This window comes from Lepisosteus oculatus, chromosome 17 (genome assembly GCF_040954835.1).
Source record: "Lepisosteus oculatus isolate fLepOcu1 chromosome 17, fLepOcu1.hap2, whole genome shotgun sequence".
NCBI lineage: Eukaryota > Metazoa > Chordata > Actinopteri > Semionotiformes > Lepisosteidae > Lepisosteus > Lepisosteus oculatus.
In genome coordinates, this window is record NC_090712.1 from 3,083,238 (window position 1) to 3,104,201 (window position 20,964).

General features: G+C 44.8%; 1 protein-coding gene across 2 annotated transcripts in view; it reads left to right on the forward strand.

Moving 5' to 3' along the window:
• The window catches only part of sptbn1 (spectrin, beta, non-erythrocytic 1), a 111,486-nt gene that overhangs the window by 15,782 nt on the left and 74,740 nt on the right, over positions 1-20,964 (forward strand). For both annotated transcript variants that reach the window (XM_015362466.2, XM_006638414.3), the window contains exon 2: positions 19,611-19,804. In XM_015362466.2, coding sequence (XP_015217952.2) covers positions 19,660-19,804 — 145 coding nt within the window. In that variant the 5' untranslated portion in view covers positions 19,611-19,659. The remainder of the gene's footprint in view (positions 1-19,610; positions 19,805-20,964) is intronic.

Here is a 20,964-nt window from a genome sequence, read left to right on the forward strand (position 1 = left end):
TAGAGTGGCCTGATTGTATTGCACCCTCGCCCTTCAATTCATGTGATGGTTTGTTTGTCGTGTGAAGAGAGGGCCTAATTCATGTTGGAGTTGTCGAAATGTGAAGGTCAGGGGCAGGTGGAAACGTCATCTAAAGCTCTTTGTGTGGTGTGGAGACTGGGGAGTGCTCCGAACACAGCTGGTACTCTGGGTAATTCTTCAGCCTCTTCAGCCTTGCTGTCCTGTGCGTCTTCTGCTGGAGAAAGGATTGGCTCCACAATTCATGCCTGTGTGCGTAGCTTTTAAAAACTCTAAATGTTCATCTAAACTGGGAAACGTGATCATTTGTGCTTTCCATTTTCTGCAAATTTGATATTTTGATGTTTGATTACATGTTGTTTAGCCCTTTAATGTGACATTATAGTTAAAAAATACGTATTAAGAGTTTTCAGTGTTAACTCTCCAAATAATACGTGCCAGAAAATACTTCTCAGGTAAAAAGTAAAAGTAAGTGATATGTGCTGAGCTCCTCGGAGAGAAGAAAACAACACTGGATTGGGTTTCAGAGGTAGCTGTGCTTGTCAGCTGCTGCAATTGAAAGCTTATTTCATTCTTTCTAGACTCAGTGACATTTCCCTGACCAACACCCCCAGCCTGTTCTGTAATGTGCTCATTACTGAGCCAGTGAAACAGAAAATTTGTTTTGCCTCTTATCAGATAAGTAGTGAAGGTACAATGAGTATACTGTGTGAGGTAGCTGTGAGCGTTTGATGTTTTACTTAAGACCTTTACTATACAGTGTGTAAGGCAGGATGAAGTCCTCTGTAAATTAGATGGTAAGTGATGTTTGTCTTTTTTGGTCCAGCTGAGCTTTTTTTTGTGGGGGGGGGGGGTGAGACATTATCAGTCTGTACTGCTCCTCTAGAGGCCAGGGTACCTGACCGCATTTCTGAATTTGTTGGTTCAGCTGCTGATCCGCAGCACAGATCAGTTTGTTTTTTTTACAGACAAAGTGCGTGCTTCATGGGGGGGCTCTATTCGTCTTCCTGGCTGTGTCCTGTCGCATTAAGCAATGGAATTAGGCTCGTCTCCCCGGCTTCCCATGAGAGGTTTCTTCGGCCATCTTCCACAGCCCCACCCTTAAAAAACAATTTTCTCCTCGTTTTAAACAGAAGTGCTCGCTCTCTAGTTCGTTTGTTTTTTCTGTGTGTAACCCAGTGATCCCACTATCCATGATGCAGTGTGACATTTGAAGTAAATGCCTTGTGGTATTTCTGCGTTGTCTCTCTCGTGATATGGCCTCACTTGAGAATTTAGGGAAAGGTAAAGGTAAGACAGCTTTAGATTTCTACGTGCATTTGTGGCTGCAAAAGAAATGCCTATGAGCCTAGCGGGCTCCGTCTTGAGTTTGGGTTTTTGTTAATTGCGCTATTATTAAAACAAACACCTCCTCTCACTCAGGCTGTGTTGGTTTCTGCTATGCGTTGGAGTGGTTTAAGCTGTAGCTTTGGGCTATTTAGAGCACAGTGGAAGCAGGTCCCTGAATACAGAAAAAAAGCTTGTAAATGAAGCAGCAGAACCTGGGTAAAAAGTCAGTATATGCAGGTAGCTGACGAGAGAGAAGTGTAGATAATGTACATTATACTCCGCAGTACTTCTTTGCAGTGTAAGTAGGTGTTGTATACACTGTTGTGAGGCTGCTTGTTTACTATTCTGTCATGGGAGGAGCAGGTGGAACATGCAGAGGTCTGCCTTGTGCGGCTCTCGAATGCCAGGTGTGTAGGAAAAGAAGTCATGTAAAAGGTATTTGCGAGAGGGGGGTACAATGCTCATTTTTTTATGGCAGGGTGCCGTACATGATACCTCTGGTTCTGGAGACCACGGTGAGTGATTTTTGCGTTGATTTTGTGCATAAATAGTATTTCCAAATAGTCTGGGCGTCTGTCAGTCTGTGTAGTTTGTACAGGTGGTCTGACCTTCCTGTGCTCCGTGCTCTTATGGAAACACCGCTGAGCTCCACCATGTGCGGTCAAGACTGTACCAGTTGGGGACTGAGGTCTCGTCTGAAAGAATCCGGTTCTGTCAGTGGCGACAGATGTTCCAGTGAGAAATGTGCACCTTTGCAAAGCCTCTGAGACCCTATGAAGATCAGGCAGAACTGTTCGACCAGGTGGAGGAAAGTCTTGACGAGCCCTGGGCAGGCAGTGAATCAGTGGGGCTGCAAAAGTGAGACAGTGCACAGTTTAGCACAGAAAACACGGCAATAACAGGCTTCACGTTTCAAGACTGTGACATGCATGCGGAACAATTACTTCATCCTGGTTTTCCAAAAGAATCTGGAAAAAAATAAACCACACTAGTGAATAATTCCTGTAGTTAGCTTTGGTTTCTGTGTGTTGTTAAATGCAGTGCAAAAGGCAGTTTCTAAAGCAGGACACTGTTTTCTGTGTTTCAGGTACACATAGGAATTCAGGAATAGCATTTATACAGAACTTTAACATGTTCATTTACAGCCCCTACCATGCTGAAGAAAACATTTGTCTTGTGTGACAAAGACTGGATCTAGAGCAGTCACAGATGTCCAAGTTATTATTTTAAAAGGAATCTTTTCTAACCTCAATCAGAAGTGAAAAGCGCAGTAGCATGTTTTAGTTTTAAGCTAGATAAGAAATGTAAAAGAGAAGCGGTTTAGCACATATTGCACATTTAGTTGGAAGTACAGTAGGTGAGAGATCCAACGATCTCAACCAGCTGTTTACTTGACTTCAACAGGACAGCTGTGTAGCTGGTACCCCACTCCCCTGACCCCAGTCCTCCATAAAATATGGATAGGGTACATAAACCCTAACCCTTTGAAGTAGTTCTTTCTGTTCCCAGTTTTAAATGCATTCCCCTTATGACTGCTTTCATGTGCTTTGATGCATTTCAGAAATCAGTATGTAACAATAAAGTGTGGTTTTTGTGTCTCAATTACATGGTCAAGAAGCATTTTAAAAAAGAATTCCTTTTGTTGGCACATGGGTGCTTTAAATGAATTTCAGGGATATACTGGGAGTATAAAAGGAACCATTAAGCAATGCCATCTCCCCACTTTTCCTCATTATGTGGCATCTAGTGTTTGTTTTTTCTTATCAATAATGAATCCAGTGTCTTTTAAAATGAAAAGGAAATGACATTTACTAAAACAGTCCTGTGTTCAGCCATCTCTGGGCTTTGCCAGTACTGGTACGTCTCTCCCTGTTTCTGCTCCGACTGCTATGGGAGCTGGCCAGCCTGCTGTTCTCCTCTTTCCTGTTTGTGAGCACTGCTCTTCGATTCCTGCTGTCACGGAACGAGTAGCCTAGATCTCTTACCAGCTAATGAATTTGTTCTCCATTCTCCGAGTTATAGCTGGGAAGCAACACGATACTCTATACTGAAACAATGGGATTTAAATCTAAAGTGCTTGCTCTGAGCAGGTAAGTCATATCACCTGTTGATGCTCTTAAAAAAATGCATTTTGAGGTGTTGGAAATGAGCTCATCTCCTCGGTTCCCCTCCTCTTCTCAAATTGGAGTGCAGGACCATGTGGTTCATTTGCCACCTGATTGAGATCATGAGTCAGGCGATTCAACCTCTTCACATTCATCTCCCGCAATGGAAACAGGAAGGCACTGCCTACGTAGGTCCGCAGACTATTGAACGATCTGAAAAGGGGGGAAAAAGCACTAACTTCTTGGCAAACATGGTGTAAAGAGTGAGTTACATAAGGATAGGAAGTCTGTAGGAGTGTACATTTTTGCACTAACAGGGGAGTGGGAGTTTAACGAGAAACAGACTCCTGTGAAGATTTCTGCTGCTCTGCAGTTCTTATTTAATATCGCTGGTGCAATTTTTAGTTCTGGTTTGTGGCATTTATTTTCTTCTGGGCTGGTTATTCACTTTTTATTCCCCTTTAATTTTATTTGCTAAATAAGACTTGTTTTTAAAAGGATTTTTTTTTTTGGTGACTGCACAGAATCTATACAAAATCTGTGCATGCAAAACAACTCATCGGAGCCAGTAGTTAAGTTATTAACGTATATGGTCCCACTTTGGCTCATTTCCTAAGAACATAAGAAGGTTATGAATCGGAGGACCTGAGTGTCTTGTTCCATCCTTCAACAACCCTTTGGGTAAAGGAGTGCCTTTTGTTCTCCTCCGGTTGTGTCAAAATTCACTTTGTTGACTTTGACAGATTGAAGGAACTAACTTTGCATGGATAGTCTGAGACATTCCCTTTTCTTGTGAACCCCTGGAAGCATCTGTTTGCTCTGTTGATTTGAGAGCAGTGTTATTTTTTATAAGAGGTTTCAGGTTTCTGGATTGGGAATGATGCTGCCTGATCCTTATGCTCATTTTATGTGAAAGTTTCTCTAGTTCAGAGGATCAGTTACTATATGATTATGTAAATATACAGTACTTAGGCTTGTCCTTTTAACACAAATGTTTATAGACCCAGATATAAACTTGTTGGGAAAGAGAAGACATCAAATCTGGTGGCTTATTTGCCAGATGCACCTCTGACTGTGCCCTTGCCCCTGTGATGACTTGCAATTTATTTGATTTAAATTGATTTAGTTAAGTTTTGTCTCACTCGGTTTATTTGATAAATGGAACTAGACTTTAGAAAAATGACGGCAGTCAAATGTCAAAATGGTTGATTGTTATGAAGTGGAATAATTATTTATAGGTGTAGGAATACAAAATGATCTTAATTGTAAAATCCCAAATTGGAAATTTGGATGAATCAGGAGTATTTGTAGCGCGGTGTCTTTTTTGTTATTTGCAGGAGACGTAGAGACTCTTGCTCACCGACACAGTATATTTCGAGTGAGGATCTGCGTCAGCATGCGTTGGCTGTAAAAGAACAAGTAATGAGCTTTCTGTGTGTTTCAGGCACGTACACAAGCTTTCAGATGTTGAGCCCTTCTGCAGGTTGCTTTCATTGTGTTTCTGCTTGCTGCTCTTTAGTGTGGAATTGACCTTTACCCATTCCATTAGAGTGGATGAGCCTGAAACGGGCAGAATGCCTTTGAGGAACATGCATGTCCTTGAACTACAAAACCTGCACTTGAAGGAGCATCAGAGGAGATGAGAAGAAATTACAGGGTGGTTACACTGCACAAGTGCCGCTCTTCCAAAAGGAACAGGAGAGGAAGCCGAAGGACAGTTCCAAAGGTTGCCAGTCATCATTCTAGGTTGCATGTGCAGGGCTCTTACCATGTCTTGTAATATCAAAGCACACAAGGCTTATACACAGACATCACACCTGCATTAGGCATTAAATTACAGGTGTCCAACTCCTGTCCTGCAGAGTCAGCATCCAGCTTCTCTCTTCTTAAGTCTTCCACAGCTGAAGACCTTTAAAAAGTAAACTGGTGCCGTTAAGCAGATGATTAGCTCAATTAGGTCACTGAGAGCAGAGATCTGGCCCTATACAACCAGTGTGGCACTCCCTGTGTGGGATTGTTCTTCTCGATGGCTTGATTGTCGACAGTTTTCTCACTGGAGTAGAGAGCGCTGTCAGTCAGCTGTGTGACAGACACAGCTGTCCAGTTCTTGGTGCGGACTATTGCTTTGACACGTGCTGCGTTCTCTTCAAGTGTGTGTGGAGCCCAGCCTCGGGGGCACAGTGATTTCAGCACGCCCCGACTCCGCGCAGCTGTGTGATGCGGGGCGCGGTCACGTCCAGGCGGATGACCTGCCGTGGCTCGGCTTTTGCGATGTAGAGACAGAAAAGAGCCGGAGCACGGGTAGCAGTTAGCACTCGGACGGATGTTCCAATGCACCACGATGGCCCATTCAGTGGCAAGTGTCCCTAGAGCTGGGCTAGTGAGTCACGCGAACTGGGCGAGAGAGATGCTGTCATTGCAAGTGCATGCTGCTCTGTGATCTCTGCAGCGTGGCTGGAGACCAGGGGAGTGTGGCTTTGGCACCATTCTGAGTGATGATGCGCTGACGTGTAGCTGTGGTTTATCCTCTGCTTCAGTCCTCTTAGTGCGGCTGTTTAACACAACTGACACCATCCCCATGTTCCTTTTTGCTTTCATCCTACTGAGAAGCCCTTGTGGAAAGGCTTGAAGTCATTTTTCAATATTAAGCCAGTGTCAATTTATTATACAGTAACTGGTCATGACCGGGAAAGTATGGTCCATTAGTATTGTCATTCATGCTGCCTAAATTTGAAGCCTCATTGAGAGTTTGGAGATTTCTACCTTCTCAGCTCTGTTTTGTTGTCCACGTTGAATCTGCTTTGCAGCCGGCAGGCAGAGTTCAGCACATGTCACTGTGTCATAATCTTCCCTTGAATGTGAGGGGACTTGAGTCAAATGATTTGCGCATCAGAAGAAATACTGTATTTCAGATTGATCTGCTGGAGACGAGATTGCCCAGCAAATTAAGAGGCACGTGCCCTAATTCCATCGTGCATAGCACATGCTAATAAATGATTTGTAGGGTCGGCTTTTCCGGATTGCGACAAATATGGGATAAACACAAAACTGGAGTCCACTGGGAGTCTGAGGTCACAGGAGAACATGTGGCGCTTATACACATCTCTCTGCATAGTTTCAGAAGGCGCACGTATGAAGAATCAGCTCATATTTTCCAAGAATCGGGTCTGGGAAGTGAAGTCATGCGCAGATGTAGGATAAGCTGCCAAGCCCTGCTGTAGACAACATCTTCATCTTGGCTCAGGGTCACGGTATTGTTTGGGCAGTGTGACATTTTCTAGAAATGAGAATGAGGACATCAAATAGACAAAATGGAGGGACTTAATGCCAGTCCCTTTCTGTCCTGTGTTGCGAAATATTTGGAGTATTTTAACCCCTGTGTAAAGCCAGCTTACTTATTTGCTCTGCCTTTTGAGTTACCTTCTCAAATTCGAAAATACAAAACCCTTGTGTAATAATTTAAAATTCCTTCAGCTATGTTAAATAGTTGTTCCTGACAAGGACTTATTGCTTCCGTGTTTGGCTGAGAGATGGCAGAAGAGAAGCATTTTTTGGTTACTCAAGCGATTCGGAGCCATTTAAAACTTTATCCCATAATGCAGGAGAGGGATTTTCAGCCTGTCTGTGGTGCAGAATTATAAACCTTTCACATCTGTAGTCCATTTCAGATACTCTCTGGATGGATTTTTGTTCTGCCTTCTCCCCAATTCTCTCAAAGAACGAAATAGTACATAATAATAAAAGCCCTGGACCTGCGCCATTGCAAACAGTATTTTGGCTGGCTGCTGGTGTGTTTGTTGAAACTGAAAAGCTTGCAGCTGTTTCAGTCAGGCACTTCACAGCTGGTATTGCACAGTTCCAGACAAAAGAAATTGGATTTAAATCCTAAGATTTCTTCAGACCATGTAATAATTAAGGCTTTGCATGTAAATTTAAGTATGGTTACAAGGAGATGTTGGAAAAAACTTTTTTCTTTCCACGTTCGGTTGACCTTCACTTCCCTGAGGGAAAAAGCTGTTTTTTTCACTGCATTCTTGTTTAAAGTTTTTATTTTTCACATTAAATGTGACACATTCTACTATGGTGGTGCGTTCACATCTAAATTAATGCCTTATTTTTTAAGTCCAAGAGCACGTTTAGTTCAAAAGCTGGTAAAAAGAACCATATTGACTTGTGGTATATTTATCCATCAATCCGATCTTCAGTTGCTGTTTTAAAGTCTCTGTGTTGCATCATCTGTATTAAACATAACAGAGATCAACGGATTAAGTTATCATAGGGAAAGGATTCGCGTTATGGATGGTTGTGTTGAGCTGCACAAGTCGAGGCTAAAAGAGGTTCTAGCTCTGCTGTCCTCACGTGTTCCAAAGGAACCCAGTAGAGCTGGGATTCAAACCTGAGACTCCAGCACTGTAAAAGAGCACTTTACCACTTGATGCCCTCTCGAAAGAGGAGTGTCTTTGTCCTGGGGACCTCTTCAGTGGCCGCAGGGATAACTGTAAGGCTGTGGGATGCATTTTACACTTGAAGAAGCTACATCACATAGATTACTTTTTTAAATACATGACTGTATACAGTACATGGGTACTTTCTGTATGCAAGTCGCCTTAGATGATATATTAGATATAATCTTCCCAGCAGGGGGCGCTCTTAATTACTCTTGCTCAGAACACAAGCAGATAAGGCTGCGGCCACCTGACCTTGATAAAGCCAACCCTTAGCTGCGCTTTACCCATCTGAATATACTGTATCTGTTGATGCGAAGCTCCTTTCGTCTAATGGCTCTTGGAATCGTGAACTTTACGAAAACCAAAGATCAGGAGACAAGGAAGTGCCCCCCTTCCACACTAGTCCGTGTCAGTACTTCTCCAGACGTGGCCTTCAGAGCACAGCCAGATGTCCCTTCCTGTTGCATCGCGTCAATGGGCCTCCACTCTCTCCAATTGCTTCCTCTTGCTCACTGCTCCCCCTGCTGGCAAGGCTGTGCAATAGGCCGTGGAGTATCCATATGACCGCTTATGCACACTCCCATCTCCTCCCCCTCCTGCACGCTCAGGAGGAGGGAAAGTCAGGTTGCAGAAAGCACAGGGACGACGAAACGTTTTGTCCCCTAAATCTGTGAAAATTTATTGCAACCTAGAATTTTCGAAGGAGGTAGAGCGAACCCACAGCTGGTGTCAGAATTCATAAGGAAATCTGCTGCTAATTCCAACCAGGTGTGTTGATTGTCATACCTGGAGGGGCTCCACGTGCGTGGGTGCGCTAGATGTATTTCACAGGTTCTCAAAAGAATCTTGAGAGTAGAAGGTGAAAGCTCACCACCGTGAGATTGTTTTAGGATTTAGATGTGCTGCTTCTGAGGTAGCCCAACGCCATGCTAGTAAGTGACGAGACTCTGCTCCAATTTGATGTTATTTCCACCATGGATTGATCTGTACCTCCCTGTGCCTTGGTTGTTTCAGGACCACAGACGCTTGGAAGATTCACTTCCCGTTTGAGTGTCACTAAGAAAATACCCATGTTTCAGAGACTGGAAGCTCCTACAAAAAAAGTAGTAAGAAACTAAGTCAGATATGGCCCAGAAGCTTTGAGCTGTGACTGGAAACGGGTCCTTTTTCATACAGGACTGCAGTTCACATTAGAAGATTGAGTTTTGCTTGAGCAATAAGCTGGATGTGTGGGTTCTGTTCCATTAATGCTAGAGTACCTGGTAATTTGCCTGTGCTTGCATTAGTTCAATGAAATCAGATGTTTTTTTTGTGCATTTGATCGTTGGATAATAGCCTTCTGAAAACAAGCCTGGGAAGCTGAGCTAACGTGCAGTGAGCTTGGTTTAATTTTACTCCGTGTGCCTGTGATGCATCTCAGTTTATCTTCATCTTTCCCCCTCTTGACAGTTCATTTAGGGTTTCCGCACTGCGATAAATAATATACAGCACGTAAATAATGAAAGATTTGAAAGGATGAAACATTACTGCAGAAAGAAAAGCATTTAAGTCGTATTTTCTCTTTATTGCTTGATGAAGGATTTGATTTTCTACCTGCAGATAAGATTTTAGAGAACTGCATCTTGGTGCTGGTTTGTGCTTATGCTTGGCTGCACATTGTCAGCTGTGCTGTTAAAGACCAGAAACAGAGCCCCAGTCCTCATTAATTCAGTATTGCAGAGCAGAAAAGGATCAGTCCCATTCGCTCTTTAAATCATCCGTGCTCTTAGAGAGCTGTTGTGGAAGTAGTCCAAGAAAAGCAGGACGTGAATGATCGGAGAGCACAGATGTGTCTCCTTCAAAGATGTCTTAAAAGAATTTAACTTTGTCCTCTTAAACAAAAAAGAGTCGACAGAGACATTAGATAGACATGTGGAAGAAGTTGGAGAAGGGATAGACCACATTGCTTCAAGTTCAAAATGGCAGTTGGCGTTGTTTCTGAATTGAGGAAGCTTTTACTGTAACACTCAAGTTGGATGTGGAACATCCAGGGAAATCCACATTTATGGAAACTGTTTCTCTGACACTTTTTAGGAATTAGCTGAATGATGATTTTGGCTTAATAACTTATTCCTTTCCAGATAAGCAAAGTAGTTGACTGGCTTGCTTTTGTTTTATTTTCCAGTGAATCGGATCTTAATTAAACGTTTCTTTAATTCTGATTTTTTAAATTCTAATGTTAGCAGATATTCTTCCGAATTCATTGGTTTGTTTATGCGAAAGGTTGCAAGTTTGGAGGAAGCTGCTCGGCAAATTTAGCTCGTAAGGTTAGTAGTAGCCCATTGACTTCAGGCTCTCACCCAGCCGTTTCTAGAATGAAATTTCAGCTTCAGCTGCATGGCTGGGCAGCTTTTTGTTTTGTCCAGAAGTTTAAAATGCTAATTCTAGCATGTGAAAGTACCAGTATTCACATGTATTGATCCCTCATGCCAGAGCAGTTGGATCAAAAGGGGCGGCTCTGTGGCTAAGGATCTGCGCCTGTGGCTGGAAGGTTGCCGGTTCAAATCCCGCAGCCGGCAGAGGAATCCTACTCCGTTGGGCCCCTGAGCAAGGCTCCAGGGGCGCTGTACAATGGCTGACCCTGCACTCTGACCCCCAGCTTCTCTCTCCCTGTCCGTGTGTCTCATGGAGAGCAAGCTGGGGTCTGCGAAAAGACAAATTCCTAATGCAGGAAATTGTATATGGCCAATAAAGTGATCTTATCTTATCTAAAAGCTGTGACTAACGTGAAGCCACTGGTTTGCACCTTGGCCACTCCATCACATGAACATAAAATCACATTAACATCAACTTTTCACTAGGCTGAAGCTGACTCTTTGCCAATATCGTATCAGAGACCCTGAATTTCTGAATTCTTGGGACCACTTTCTGCTCATTTTTCTTCCTTTGCCTTGTGCTGCAGCAAAAGCTAGATTTCCTTTACCGGAAGAGTGCCGGATGTGACGCACGTGGTCGTAGTGTGTTGACGGCGTGTGATATGATTTGAGGAGGAAAAGGCCTGTGTGCAGTGGACTGGGAGGGGGTGGAGGGGTCAGTGTGTGGGGTGTGAATCAAGGAATGCTGTGCTCGCTGCGTGGGGGCGGATAGGCAGGGTGAGGGCCAGGAGGGCGATGTCTCGTGCAGCATCACAGCCCACATTCCCTCTGTACACACCGCTGTGGGTGCAACCCTGGACACTCAACACGGATGTTTCAAACGATCCGCATGAAGGACTCTCGCTCCAAAACAGAATCCTGCAGGCGTTTTCTCTTGAAAGAAATCCGGAGCTTGGTAGCAAGGGGAGCTGTGAGAAATGCAGATCTGGTTAATAATGGAGCAGAAGCTGTTTTAACCACAGAGCTAGATGGTGTGGGTGGACTTCAGCCCTTTTGAGCTGCATAGGATACAGGAGGTGGTTCGTCAGTAGAGCTTACAAAAAAGGCAGCCCAGAGAAAGTTGTTTTTTGTTCACATGCAAGGTGATTACTGGTGTTCCTTCCTTGCACACGGTGATTCAGATGCTGGCTCCTTCATTATTTGTAATAAGTTACTGTGCTGTCTGTTTGTATTTCTGTTTACATACTGTGCTTACCTTTCATTAAGTTTCATTGCATTTCTTTTCATTGTCTCTTGAATTGCACATATGATAAGATACTGTGTGGATGTTGATGGTTTTGGCTGCTATTTCACTCATTTAATGCCTTGTCCAGCAAACTTTTGTTCCGGAAAAGAATGCTTAGTGAGAGTAAGAAGATTGTCTTTCTTTTTTGTCCTAGTGTAGTCTCTACTTGTCAGCCCCATAGACTGTTATCATATCCTATTTAGGACTGCCGATTACTAAGCAAGCTTTGTGTTAAGGAGAAAGAAACCCTAAAACCCTTGTGCAGTATTGATGGATGCCTTTTGAATTGCGTTCTGGGAGACTGTGGCCTTTTTTAACAGCTAGACCATTTTATTTCTCAGGAGTGGAGTGGAAATAAGCTATCTGCTGCTAAGCTTCAGGTCCCTTTGTCCAGCCTTGCTCTCTGTATCTGGAAGCTGTAATGCACAGCCCTGGAGTCACATGACAGGAGGTGATGAGTATCCATGGTGATTTTCAGCAGGCATCTCATCTTTCTGCTCGTGCATTTCCTGCTCCTGCTCTGCAAGAAAGAAAAAAGAGAAGCAGTGAATCACAAAAAGAAATATTGGCAGCCAGATCAGTGTTTCTCTGAGCTCTCAGCGAATATTGTGAAATATCGATCAGTATATAATTACGTGATGCATATGCAATCTGTGCCAATTCTCCTGCATTAGAACATGAAAAATGTCGGAGGCTTGGGGTTTTCTTAAGTAGAACAGTAAAAGGCAGCAATGTCTGGAGAGCTTTCATGTCAAGAAAATATTGTGTAGAACCTTGGTTTACGCAGATAGATGTGAAATGTTAATCTGTTTCTCGTCTGTGAAATGATAACACTCTCTGCATTGCGGGCTGCTCAGTTTCATGTTTCATGGGTGCTGGGCTTTGGTAGTAATTGTATTGATGAAGCACGAAAGCAGTACGATTTATATCATGTTTAACTGACATGTTTGTCTTTTCAGATTTACGCAGAGAAGAGTAACAGGCTTAAAATATCCACCTCCTGGTGCTGCCTTCCACAGGAGGCTGCCGTGTGATAAACACGAAATGGTTCAAACTGCTCTTCCAATGTTAATTTTATCCATTTCCCCTTAGTGATTTCATTTTGGTTTGATTAAAAATTTTGTTCAGGGACCATTCTGCTAATACCAGTCCAGCTAGTACTATGTAAGTTCATAAAATAATAAGTTAAGTAAATAAAATACCTCCATACAAAGGCGGCCATCAGAGGAAAGCCACGTTTTCAGGCAGCTGTTTTATCTGCTGCTGAAAGCCATCTGTGACGGCATCACTGTTCTCCAAGGCACAGTAGCCAGAAGCTGGGGTATAATTACAGAAGGCAGACTTGAAACTGAAGGAGGGTGACAGCAGCGTTGTGCTTTTCAGCAGAAAAGAAGAGAAAGTTAAGGATCTGCAAAAATAACTGGCGAGGCCTCATGAGGACCTCAGTTGCAGCACTGCTACTGTATTGCGGTAGCTCTCCATGTGAGGGAATAAACTGCATACTGCATTACTGGGAGTCCTGCCTTTGGCACTTTGGCCAGGCAATTATCAATAGAATGTGATGTGGGTTGGGGAGGAGTCCTGCTCATTCATGCGGTTTTCTACATCATTAGGAAATGGGTTTTGTTTGCACTTAAGTGACAATGTCATAATGTAGTGATTTATTTATTGGCAGTAAGTTTAAATTAAATTGCTGTTTGCGACAAGTAGAAAAGCCCGTAACTGGGAGCCCAGTGATGTATGCTGGCTGGCTTGTCAGTGCTTACTGAGAGGAGGCTTGACAGCTCAGTACTGTGCCCTGAAGGCAGATGGGATGGTCCTGCAGAACAAGAATGGAGTATTAGAGGTGGGGCTTATACTGTAGCTTCGATACACTTGTGTAGTAGTCTTCTGTAGAAAGTGGAGGATCTAGTTTTGCAGGAAAAGAGCTCAGCAGTAGGAGGTTCCCAGTTCGAGCCCCAGCTCTTCCACTCAGCTGTGTCACTCTGTTACTTAATTCATGTTGTCCCTAACCTTTCTGATGAGCATTAATCCAGTGGCTGCTGAATGGATGATGGATGTGGGAGAATAGAACAAGCTATCCAGCCATGTTTCTGAAGTCAGTACCCTGGCGTCTTCCAAGAAACAGCTAGCTGAGATCATGGGATCAGTTGGCTACTTACTAAAACTCTGGCTGCATGGGCCCAGTGTAACCTGTTCTTATGCATAACTCCCATCTTAATGCCTGTAAGTCTCTGTGAATAGATGATAGAGTTCATGCATCAGTTCTGTCCTGTCCTTGTGAGGTCTTGCTTTTGGGGGAATCTGCAGAATTTGAGGTAATGAGAGGATGATATACAAAGACTTCAGTAAGAGATACCGTCTTGAAAATGCTGAATTATCTGTGTTCTGGAATCCCAGGGTGTTTCAGTGTAAACCACAAAGATCGATCAATGTGGGAATTTTACGATATTGATATGTAAGATTAAATACCTGGTCTAGTTGTCATTTAGTTTAGTTGTGTTAAGAAATATCTTTTGGGGAAATAGTACTGGGGAAAGAGGTTATGTGATTTTCAGTAAGCCACTGTGATAATGGTCAGTGAGCAAAGAGCAGCTGGCGGTGGGATTTAAACCCTGGTCTGCAGCGCTGCAGGTAAGTGTTACCACTGTGCTAACAATGATCTTTCCCTTTTACCAGTCTGGTGTACAATACATGCTGATATTCTCTGTTGGGATCCCACACGTGCAGTTCCACTGTGGCCCTGTAGGAGACGTTCTCAGCATGCTTTTCTTCTGGACGTTTATCACAGCGTGGGGAGACTCGTGCACAAATTATTATTCATTTAGGAAATCATAGTTTTATTTAATACTTTAAGTAATTAAAGGCTTTTGGATGGTGCACACTCATACATAAGTAAAAGGGAGCTGCCCAGACTGCTGGGTATGGGTTTTGCGTACTGTGCAACCTTCCACCTGAGTGAGCTTTGGCAAATATCGTGTTTTCCCCTTGTTACTGAGCCTGAAAGTGTTGGCCATTAGGTGATGTTTTGGAGAACCTGCTCGGAGCTCTGTGCGATCTTCTGTAGACGCTCACATTGTGTCAGCTGGTTTTTCAGCGCCAAGCCCTCCCAGCTGTATGCCTCACGCTGAATAAGGCTCTTTTTCAAACCGGAGAAACAAAACGCCAAGTATGTTAGTGACTGGTGCCAGGTGCCAGCGAAGAGCACCACGAATGGGAGGAAACAAAAGCAAATGACTCATGTTGTTGTGCGAGGGCTCATTCATTGATCGCTTTCTAGAACGGGAACAGTGCGGAGAACAAAAGGGCTTCAATTTGCTGATATGGCCTTTTAATCTTTTACTTCCAGCTTGATGTTGACCGTGTCAGTGCTCTGTGTCTGTGTTGGTTTCCATGAAGATGGGTCAGGTCTCTTCTCCATTAAGGTAGCCTGGTCCCAGGAGTCCATACAAGTTCCTGTAGTAGAAGGTAGTTTATGTAGGTTTATATATGTTGGCATTCCCAACAAATATGCTGCATCTCTCTTTCCTGCGTGCTAAAGTCCTTTGCGTTATTTTTTTTCCCCCTAAAACCCGGACAGTCTGCAATCTGCAGCTGTGTGGAGTGCTGCATTATCAAACATGGCTGCCTTGCAGAACAGGGAGGAGTCTGTTTAATAATGAGGTTTTTTTTCTTATTGATTTTGTTTTGGGGGGGTGAAGCAGCAAGGCAGTCAGGTCTCGGCCAGAGACGCGAAAAGCTTTTAGACGCTAATTGCCAGTGATGCAGGAAGACGGAGCAGAGAGGAAGGAGGTGAAAGGCGCAGTGGTAGGGTGATCTTGCCTGTTTACGGTAAGAAGTGTTTTTCCACTGCACTGCTTTAACTGAACTAGTTGCACTCAGGTGACTGAAATAGCCTGTGCCGATTGGCTGGGGGGACTGGTAGTAATTCAGAACACAAGAATGGTTATCGTTACTGGCTCCCAGCTCTCAATTATAAAGGCACTTCCCCTTAGATTCCATTTGTGAAGCCGGCCAGATGTACTGTACCTATATCTTATATCAGATCACAAATGTTGTAAATCCAAAATTTGTCAATAAAAAGAAACATCAGTTATTTATTGCCCCTGAGTATTATGCAATGGGTTAATATTTAATAGCTCCTGCTTATGCAGATAACCTGGTTACCTGCAGTTATACAGACTAAATGTGTTAATTATACCGGGGGGGGTGAGCTGCCCTAATCCTGCTTTTGTGTTCTCTTGAGCCCTTGGAAAGTTATTGGACTCGTAAATCTGGATTTGTTGGTCAGTGTGAGCTGTAGGGGTGTGGCTGTGCAGGACCCGGACTGTGTGGGGTGGTGTGGTGGCTCTGTGGCTAAGGATCTGCGCCTGTGGAAGGATAGTTGGCGGTTCGTATCTTGCAGCTGGCAGAGGAATCCTACCCCTGAGCGAGGCCCTTAACCCCAGCTGCTCCAGGGGCGCTGTACAATGGCTGACCCTGCGCTCTGACCCCAAGCTTCTCTCCCTGTCAGTGTGTCTCATGGAGAGCAAGCTGGGGTCTGTGAAAAGACAAATTCCTAATGCAAGAAATTGTATATGGCTAATAAGCTGATCTTATCATCTCTTTGAGAGGGTGTTGTAATGCTGGTTCCCACCCCAGAGGAGCACCCTTTCTTAAAGGCGTCGTCTCCATTTCATCCACTTGGCCTACAAAGCAGTTTTTGCCTATTTAAGACGCTAACAAAGTGAATATAAGTGTGTTCAGTTCAGGACTGCTGTGGGCTGGCGAGTCCGGCCGTCTCTTTTCTTAAGCACGGCTGGAGACTAAATCTCGGCGAAAGGCCAGGAGGAATATCCTCTTGTGATCCGTCGCCCGTGTTCAGGAACGCCGGGCTGCGGACGAGCCGACGAGAAGGCTGTGATGGTTGCCGTGCGCCGGCCGCTGCCCCAGGCCGATAGCGTGAAGGATGCGGACGGGCTCTGTGCTCCAGCGGCCCGGCGCTCTGCCGCCTGTCTGGCCCAGGAGCTGCTGGGAGCGCGTGAGCGTGCCCTTCGCCGCCGCAGCTAAAAATAGCTGTCTGTCTGGAGCGGCGCTATTGGTTGTTCGCAGCGAGCGTCGCCGAGCGCTCTGGTGCATAATCCCATGCTGCCTTATTAGACTGCGGCGGACACAGCAAGCCCCAGCTGGGCGACACGAAGGTCTGAAAGACTGGGGGCTGAGAAATAGCGCGGGGGAGGGGGGGGGCATCTCTACCCTTGAGATGTGACGTCCGGCACATCAGACCGGCCCTGCTCTGGACGGCCTGGCTGTTTAAAATTCTGCGCTGGCCCTCAAAACCGCTGCCTGTGCAGCTCCTGTGGCCCAGCCCCCACAGAAGCTTCTCCTTCCGATTGGAAGGCGTAGAAGGCTGATTCTGGGATGTAGCAGCAGTCTGTAACTGAAGGGCTGCAAAGCCTTTTAGTGTGTGTTCCGTTTTCTGCCCATACAAAGCACGAATAATAATTCACCACCGACGGAAGTGCTGATGGAGACTGCAGTGTCAGTTTACAGTCTGGATATTGATGGGAGATGAAAATCAATAATTTGCTTTTCCATTCCCGTGCGTCTTGTCCTTCTATATAATTACAAGAGTAATACCTTCCATTTGTGTAATGCATTGTTCTTTCATTAAAATGTGCTGGTGGGTTTTTCTTAATTGTGCTTTTGCTTCACTGTGCCTCTCCTTCACCACACCAGTCTGCCTGACGTTGACTGCAGTTTCTTGTGCCGCTTGTGTACAGTTAAGAGATCTACCTTTGAAGACGAAGCAGGCCTCTGTTGCCTTTATTTCTCTTGCGCTTATTGTGGAAGGCTCTCTCAAAGCATAGATGAACCTTTACTGCAGTCTTAAATGTTACAAGTCTAATCACAATCACCCCGTAGCCTTCTTAAGAATTGTGATTAAATCGAAGCTAGAACTGTTCTGTTTATAGCACCACAATGTATGTTTTAAAAGTGCATTCATTTTTTCAAGTCAATTGAATTTGTACATCAGCTATCCAGAAGGGCACTGGCACATTAAAGCAGGCTATTTTCACCAGGAGGATTAGCGTAGGTTTCACATTCCCAGTACTTCTAATGAGCCGCCACTACACACAGTAAGTGGCAACCATCGAAGAAAAGAACTATTAGTGTGGGAGGCACACACTCTCAGAAAAGCCCCCCTGTAAAATCTCATTGAAATGATGCTGAAAAACAATCTGCAGGGAGTTAAACCGCAAGCTTTTATTTGATACAGTTAAAGCCTTATGGCAGCAATTAGAAAACCTGTTTCTCAGTCTCCAGCTAGAACCACAAGCAGCACAATCAGTCAGAGAGTAACAAAGGAAACCCTGTGTTCCTTATCTGGTGCCTGCCTCCTTGTTTGTTTCTGCTGCTGTTCTGCAGTCCTGAAGGTGGCTTGTTCTGGGGCACAGTTGCATTAAGCTGAGGTAAGGGCGCCTCTCTGGTCTGTTGCGTAGTAATGCTGACTCTGTGCTTCAGGAGAGACTCCCCATAAAAGCTTTTGCTGAACTCATCAAGTAGCACTTAACTGACCCATTAAAACTATTGAGCCGATTTTCAATTAAAGTGGTGCGCCAATCAAGAGCTCTGGCACGGAAGCCCTGAGTCCGGCGTGGGCCGTGCCAGCTAGCGGGTGGGACGCCATCACTCGCCAGCCCCTTTCCTGTCTGTGTGCTTAATGCTTTGCCACAAGATGGCACTGATCTCTCGTGTGCTGGCATTGTATCTGGGCCCCGTTCGCAGTGTTCGGGGGAGCAGCTCTCCGCTGCCAGCAGTCAACAGAATGTGTGTGCTTTGAGACTTTGTTTTGCTGCACTTCTTAAAGGTACGTCTTCCTGTGGTTAAAACTAGCTGCTCAGACATGAATGTGACATGTCCAGTGACCAGAGGCTGGTTTCTAGGGAGGTAATAGATGGGCAGTCTGGCACTGATATTGTTTTCTTGGTTCAGATGCCTTGCCGATCGATTGTTTAAATGAATTCATTTTGTTCTGTCTTTTGGGCTTGATAGTGCTTGGAAATGTAAACGTTGTTCCAGAGGTTTCCATTTCCAGCACTTTGTGTGTTACAGTAGATGTAAGGAATCTTATTTGGCAGTGGATTTACTGGAATGCGTATTTGTTGAAATCCTTGAAAATCCTTGAATTATTATTGTATTGCAGTTTTAATATTTTAAAAAGTCCTTCGGTTGTATTTTTAACCATAAATCCATGTAATTTTCTATACTTGCAAGTATAGAATTGTCTCCTCTGATGAAAGAGCACACCAACTTCTCATTTCACAGAGGGAGGTGGTGGTTTTCTGTAAATACGTACACTGTAACCTACAAAATCTCATAATAAACTCCTAAAATAGTTCACACTTCACCGATTGTTTTATACACAGTTGTCCTTTTTTTACATCCTGGCTATTGGAATGCACCCCACTCACAGCTTACTTGGGATAGCGTCTGTTTCTGTGCTGTGACCAATAGGTGGCGCCACAGTTCATGAGTTGTGGCAGCCCTGAGGAATAGAGTGGACTATTTTCTCCCATCCTCAGCAGGTGGGGTGAGAGTATGATGAATGAGACCAGTTCCTCTTGTCTTTTTCCCATAAAACCTCATTTATAATTGGCATGTTTATCTCTATATTTCTCAAAGACCTAATATTTGGAAAGTGAGAGACAGGCATCCAATGTTTGTGGCATAAATACAAATGAATTATGATTAGTGCTAACTGATAGAATAACAAATCAGTTAGTAGAGAGCTCCTGTTTAAATATTGGGGTGCCCCTTCCACCGCGAGACCACACCAGTTGCACCCCAGTATGCTGTCTTGACCTTTTGAATGGCTCCTAAATTATCCCCAAGTCAGTCACATTGTATGGGAATATTAAAGTTTTTGCTGTAGCTAGGAAAGCTGCACTCCAGCAGCAGACAGCAGCAGGTGGAAATAAACCGAACCCTTTCTTTCAGCCAAGGGTTTTGGGAGAGTCGCTGTGCTGTGAAAACACCGGTGTGGACTGTGGATCCCCGCTGACCACAGCTTGCTTTCTCGTGTTCCCAGGGCTTCATGAGAAGAAGCCGATGACGAGCTGCGATTGGTGAGGGTCAGCATGACATCAGTAGCCTCGGAGTTCGACCACATGGAAATTCAACAGCAATACACCGACGTCAACAACCGCTGGGACGCAGACGACTGGGACAATGAGAACAGCTCGGCCAGGCTGTTCGAGAGGTCCCGCATCAAGGCCCTCGCAGGTAGGAGGGGCCGCCGCCTCGTCTCCTGCTCGCTCCTCTCCTTGCAGACTCTGCTGTCCGCGCTTTTCTATTTCCAGAAAGCAGGAGTGTCGCCACCGTTGGCCTGACAAGGGGGATAACCTCCTCTTTCGAATTCTCACAGTCGCCACGAGAGGATGGGGCTGCTGCTTTTTCGAGTGCGGCATCGAAGCGGCCGTTGAATTTTTTTGTTACCCCTGTCGGCTGTTGTTAGACGCGTTGCGGGACGGAAGGATCGGCAGGGGCTGGCTTCCCGTCAGGAGAAGAGAGATTGTTCCCCGTCCCGGGAACAGTCTTTAGCTGATGGCATCTACTCCGGGGCCTTGCCTCGTCCCAGAACGGGCAGGACATGGCTCTGGAGAGAAAGCAGATAAGGCAGGGAGACGGGCATTAGGAGTGTGTGTGTCATCCCTCTGCTCTGCCTGCCATCCCAGTTTGTGAGTCAGAGGTGACTAAAAGTGCCAGACCACAGTGGAGTGCTGTGATCTGCGAAGTGTTGCACATGTGTCACTCGGAGTGCTTGAGGAGAGATTGAACCACCACATCCACTGAAACTGTAACCCCTACACGGTGTGAGAGGGAGCGTTTTCAGTGGAGCTCGTGCGAGCTGCTGTACAGGGCGTGGAGAATTCGACTGTCCTCACGCCCCCCGAAGGTGGATTTTCTTTTCAAGCCGCCTGAGCAGAAGTCGGTTCTGGCCTGAGCAGTTTGGACCTTTTCAGTGCCAACTCCGGAGCAAAAAGTTCCTTCTGGCAGTTTGAGCCGCGCAGAAGGAAGCACTTCAGGGTCACGGTCGAACTTATTTATTCAAAGTTGTCATGAAAATTGTTTTTTAGTATTTATTTTTCTGCTTGAATCTGTATCCAATCTGTGTCACTATTAAGGCTGGATTTGTTTACCTTCTGAGGAACTGAAATGAGTGGGGACAGAATTGTTCCTAACCTTACATTTGACATGCATACATTCTTTGCTTATGTGGCTTTTATCCTTATTTTTCCTTTTTCAGCCTAGAATTCTGAAATTCAGCATCTTTTTAGTCTATTTGTAAAATTTTTCACATTCTGGGGGAAGAGTTTCTTGTCAAACCTCAACAGAGTTGGGCTGAGTTAAAAATGACCCATGGTCTCACAAGACTTTATACA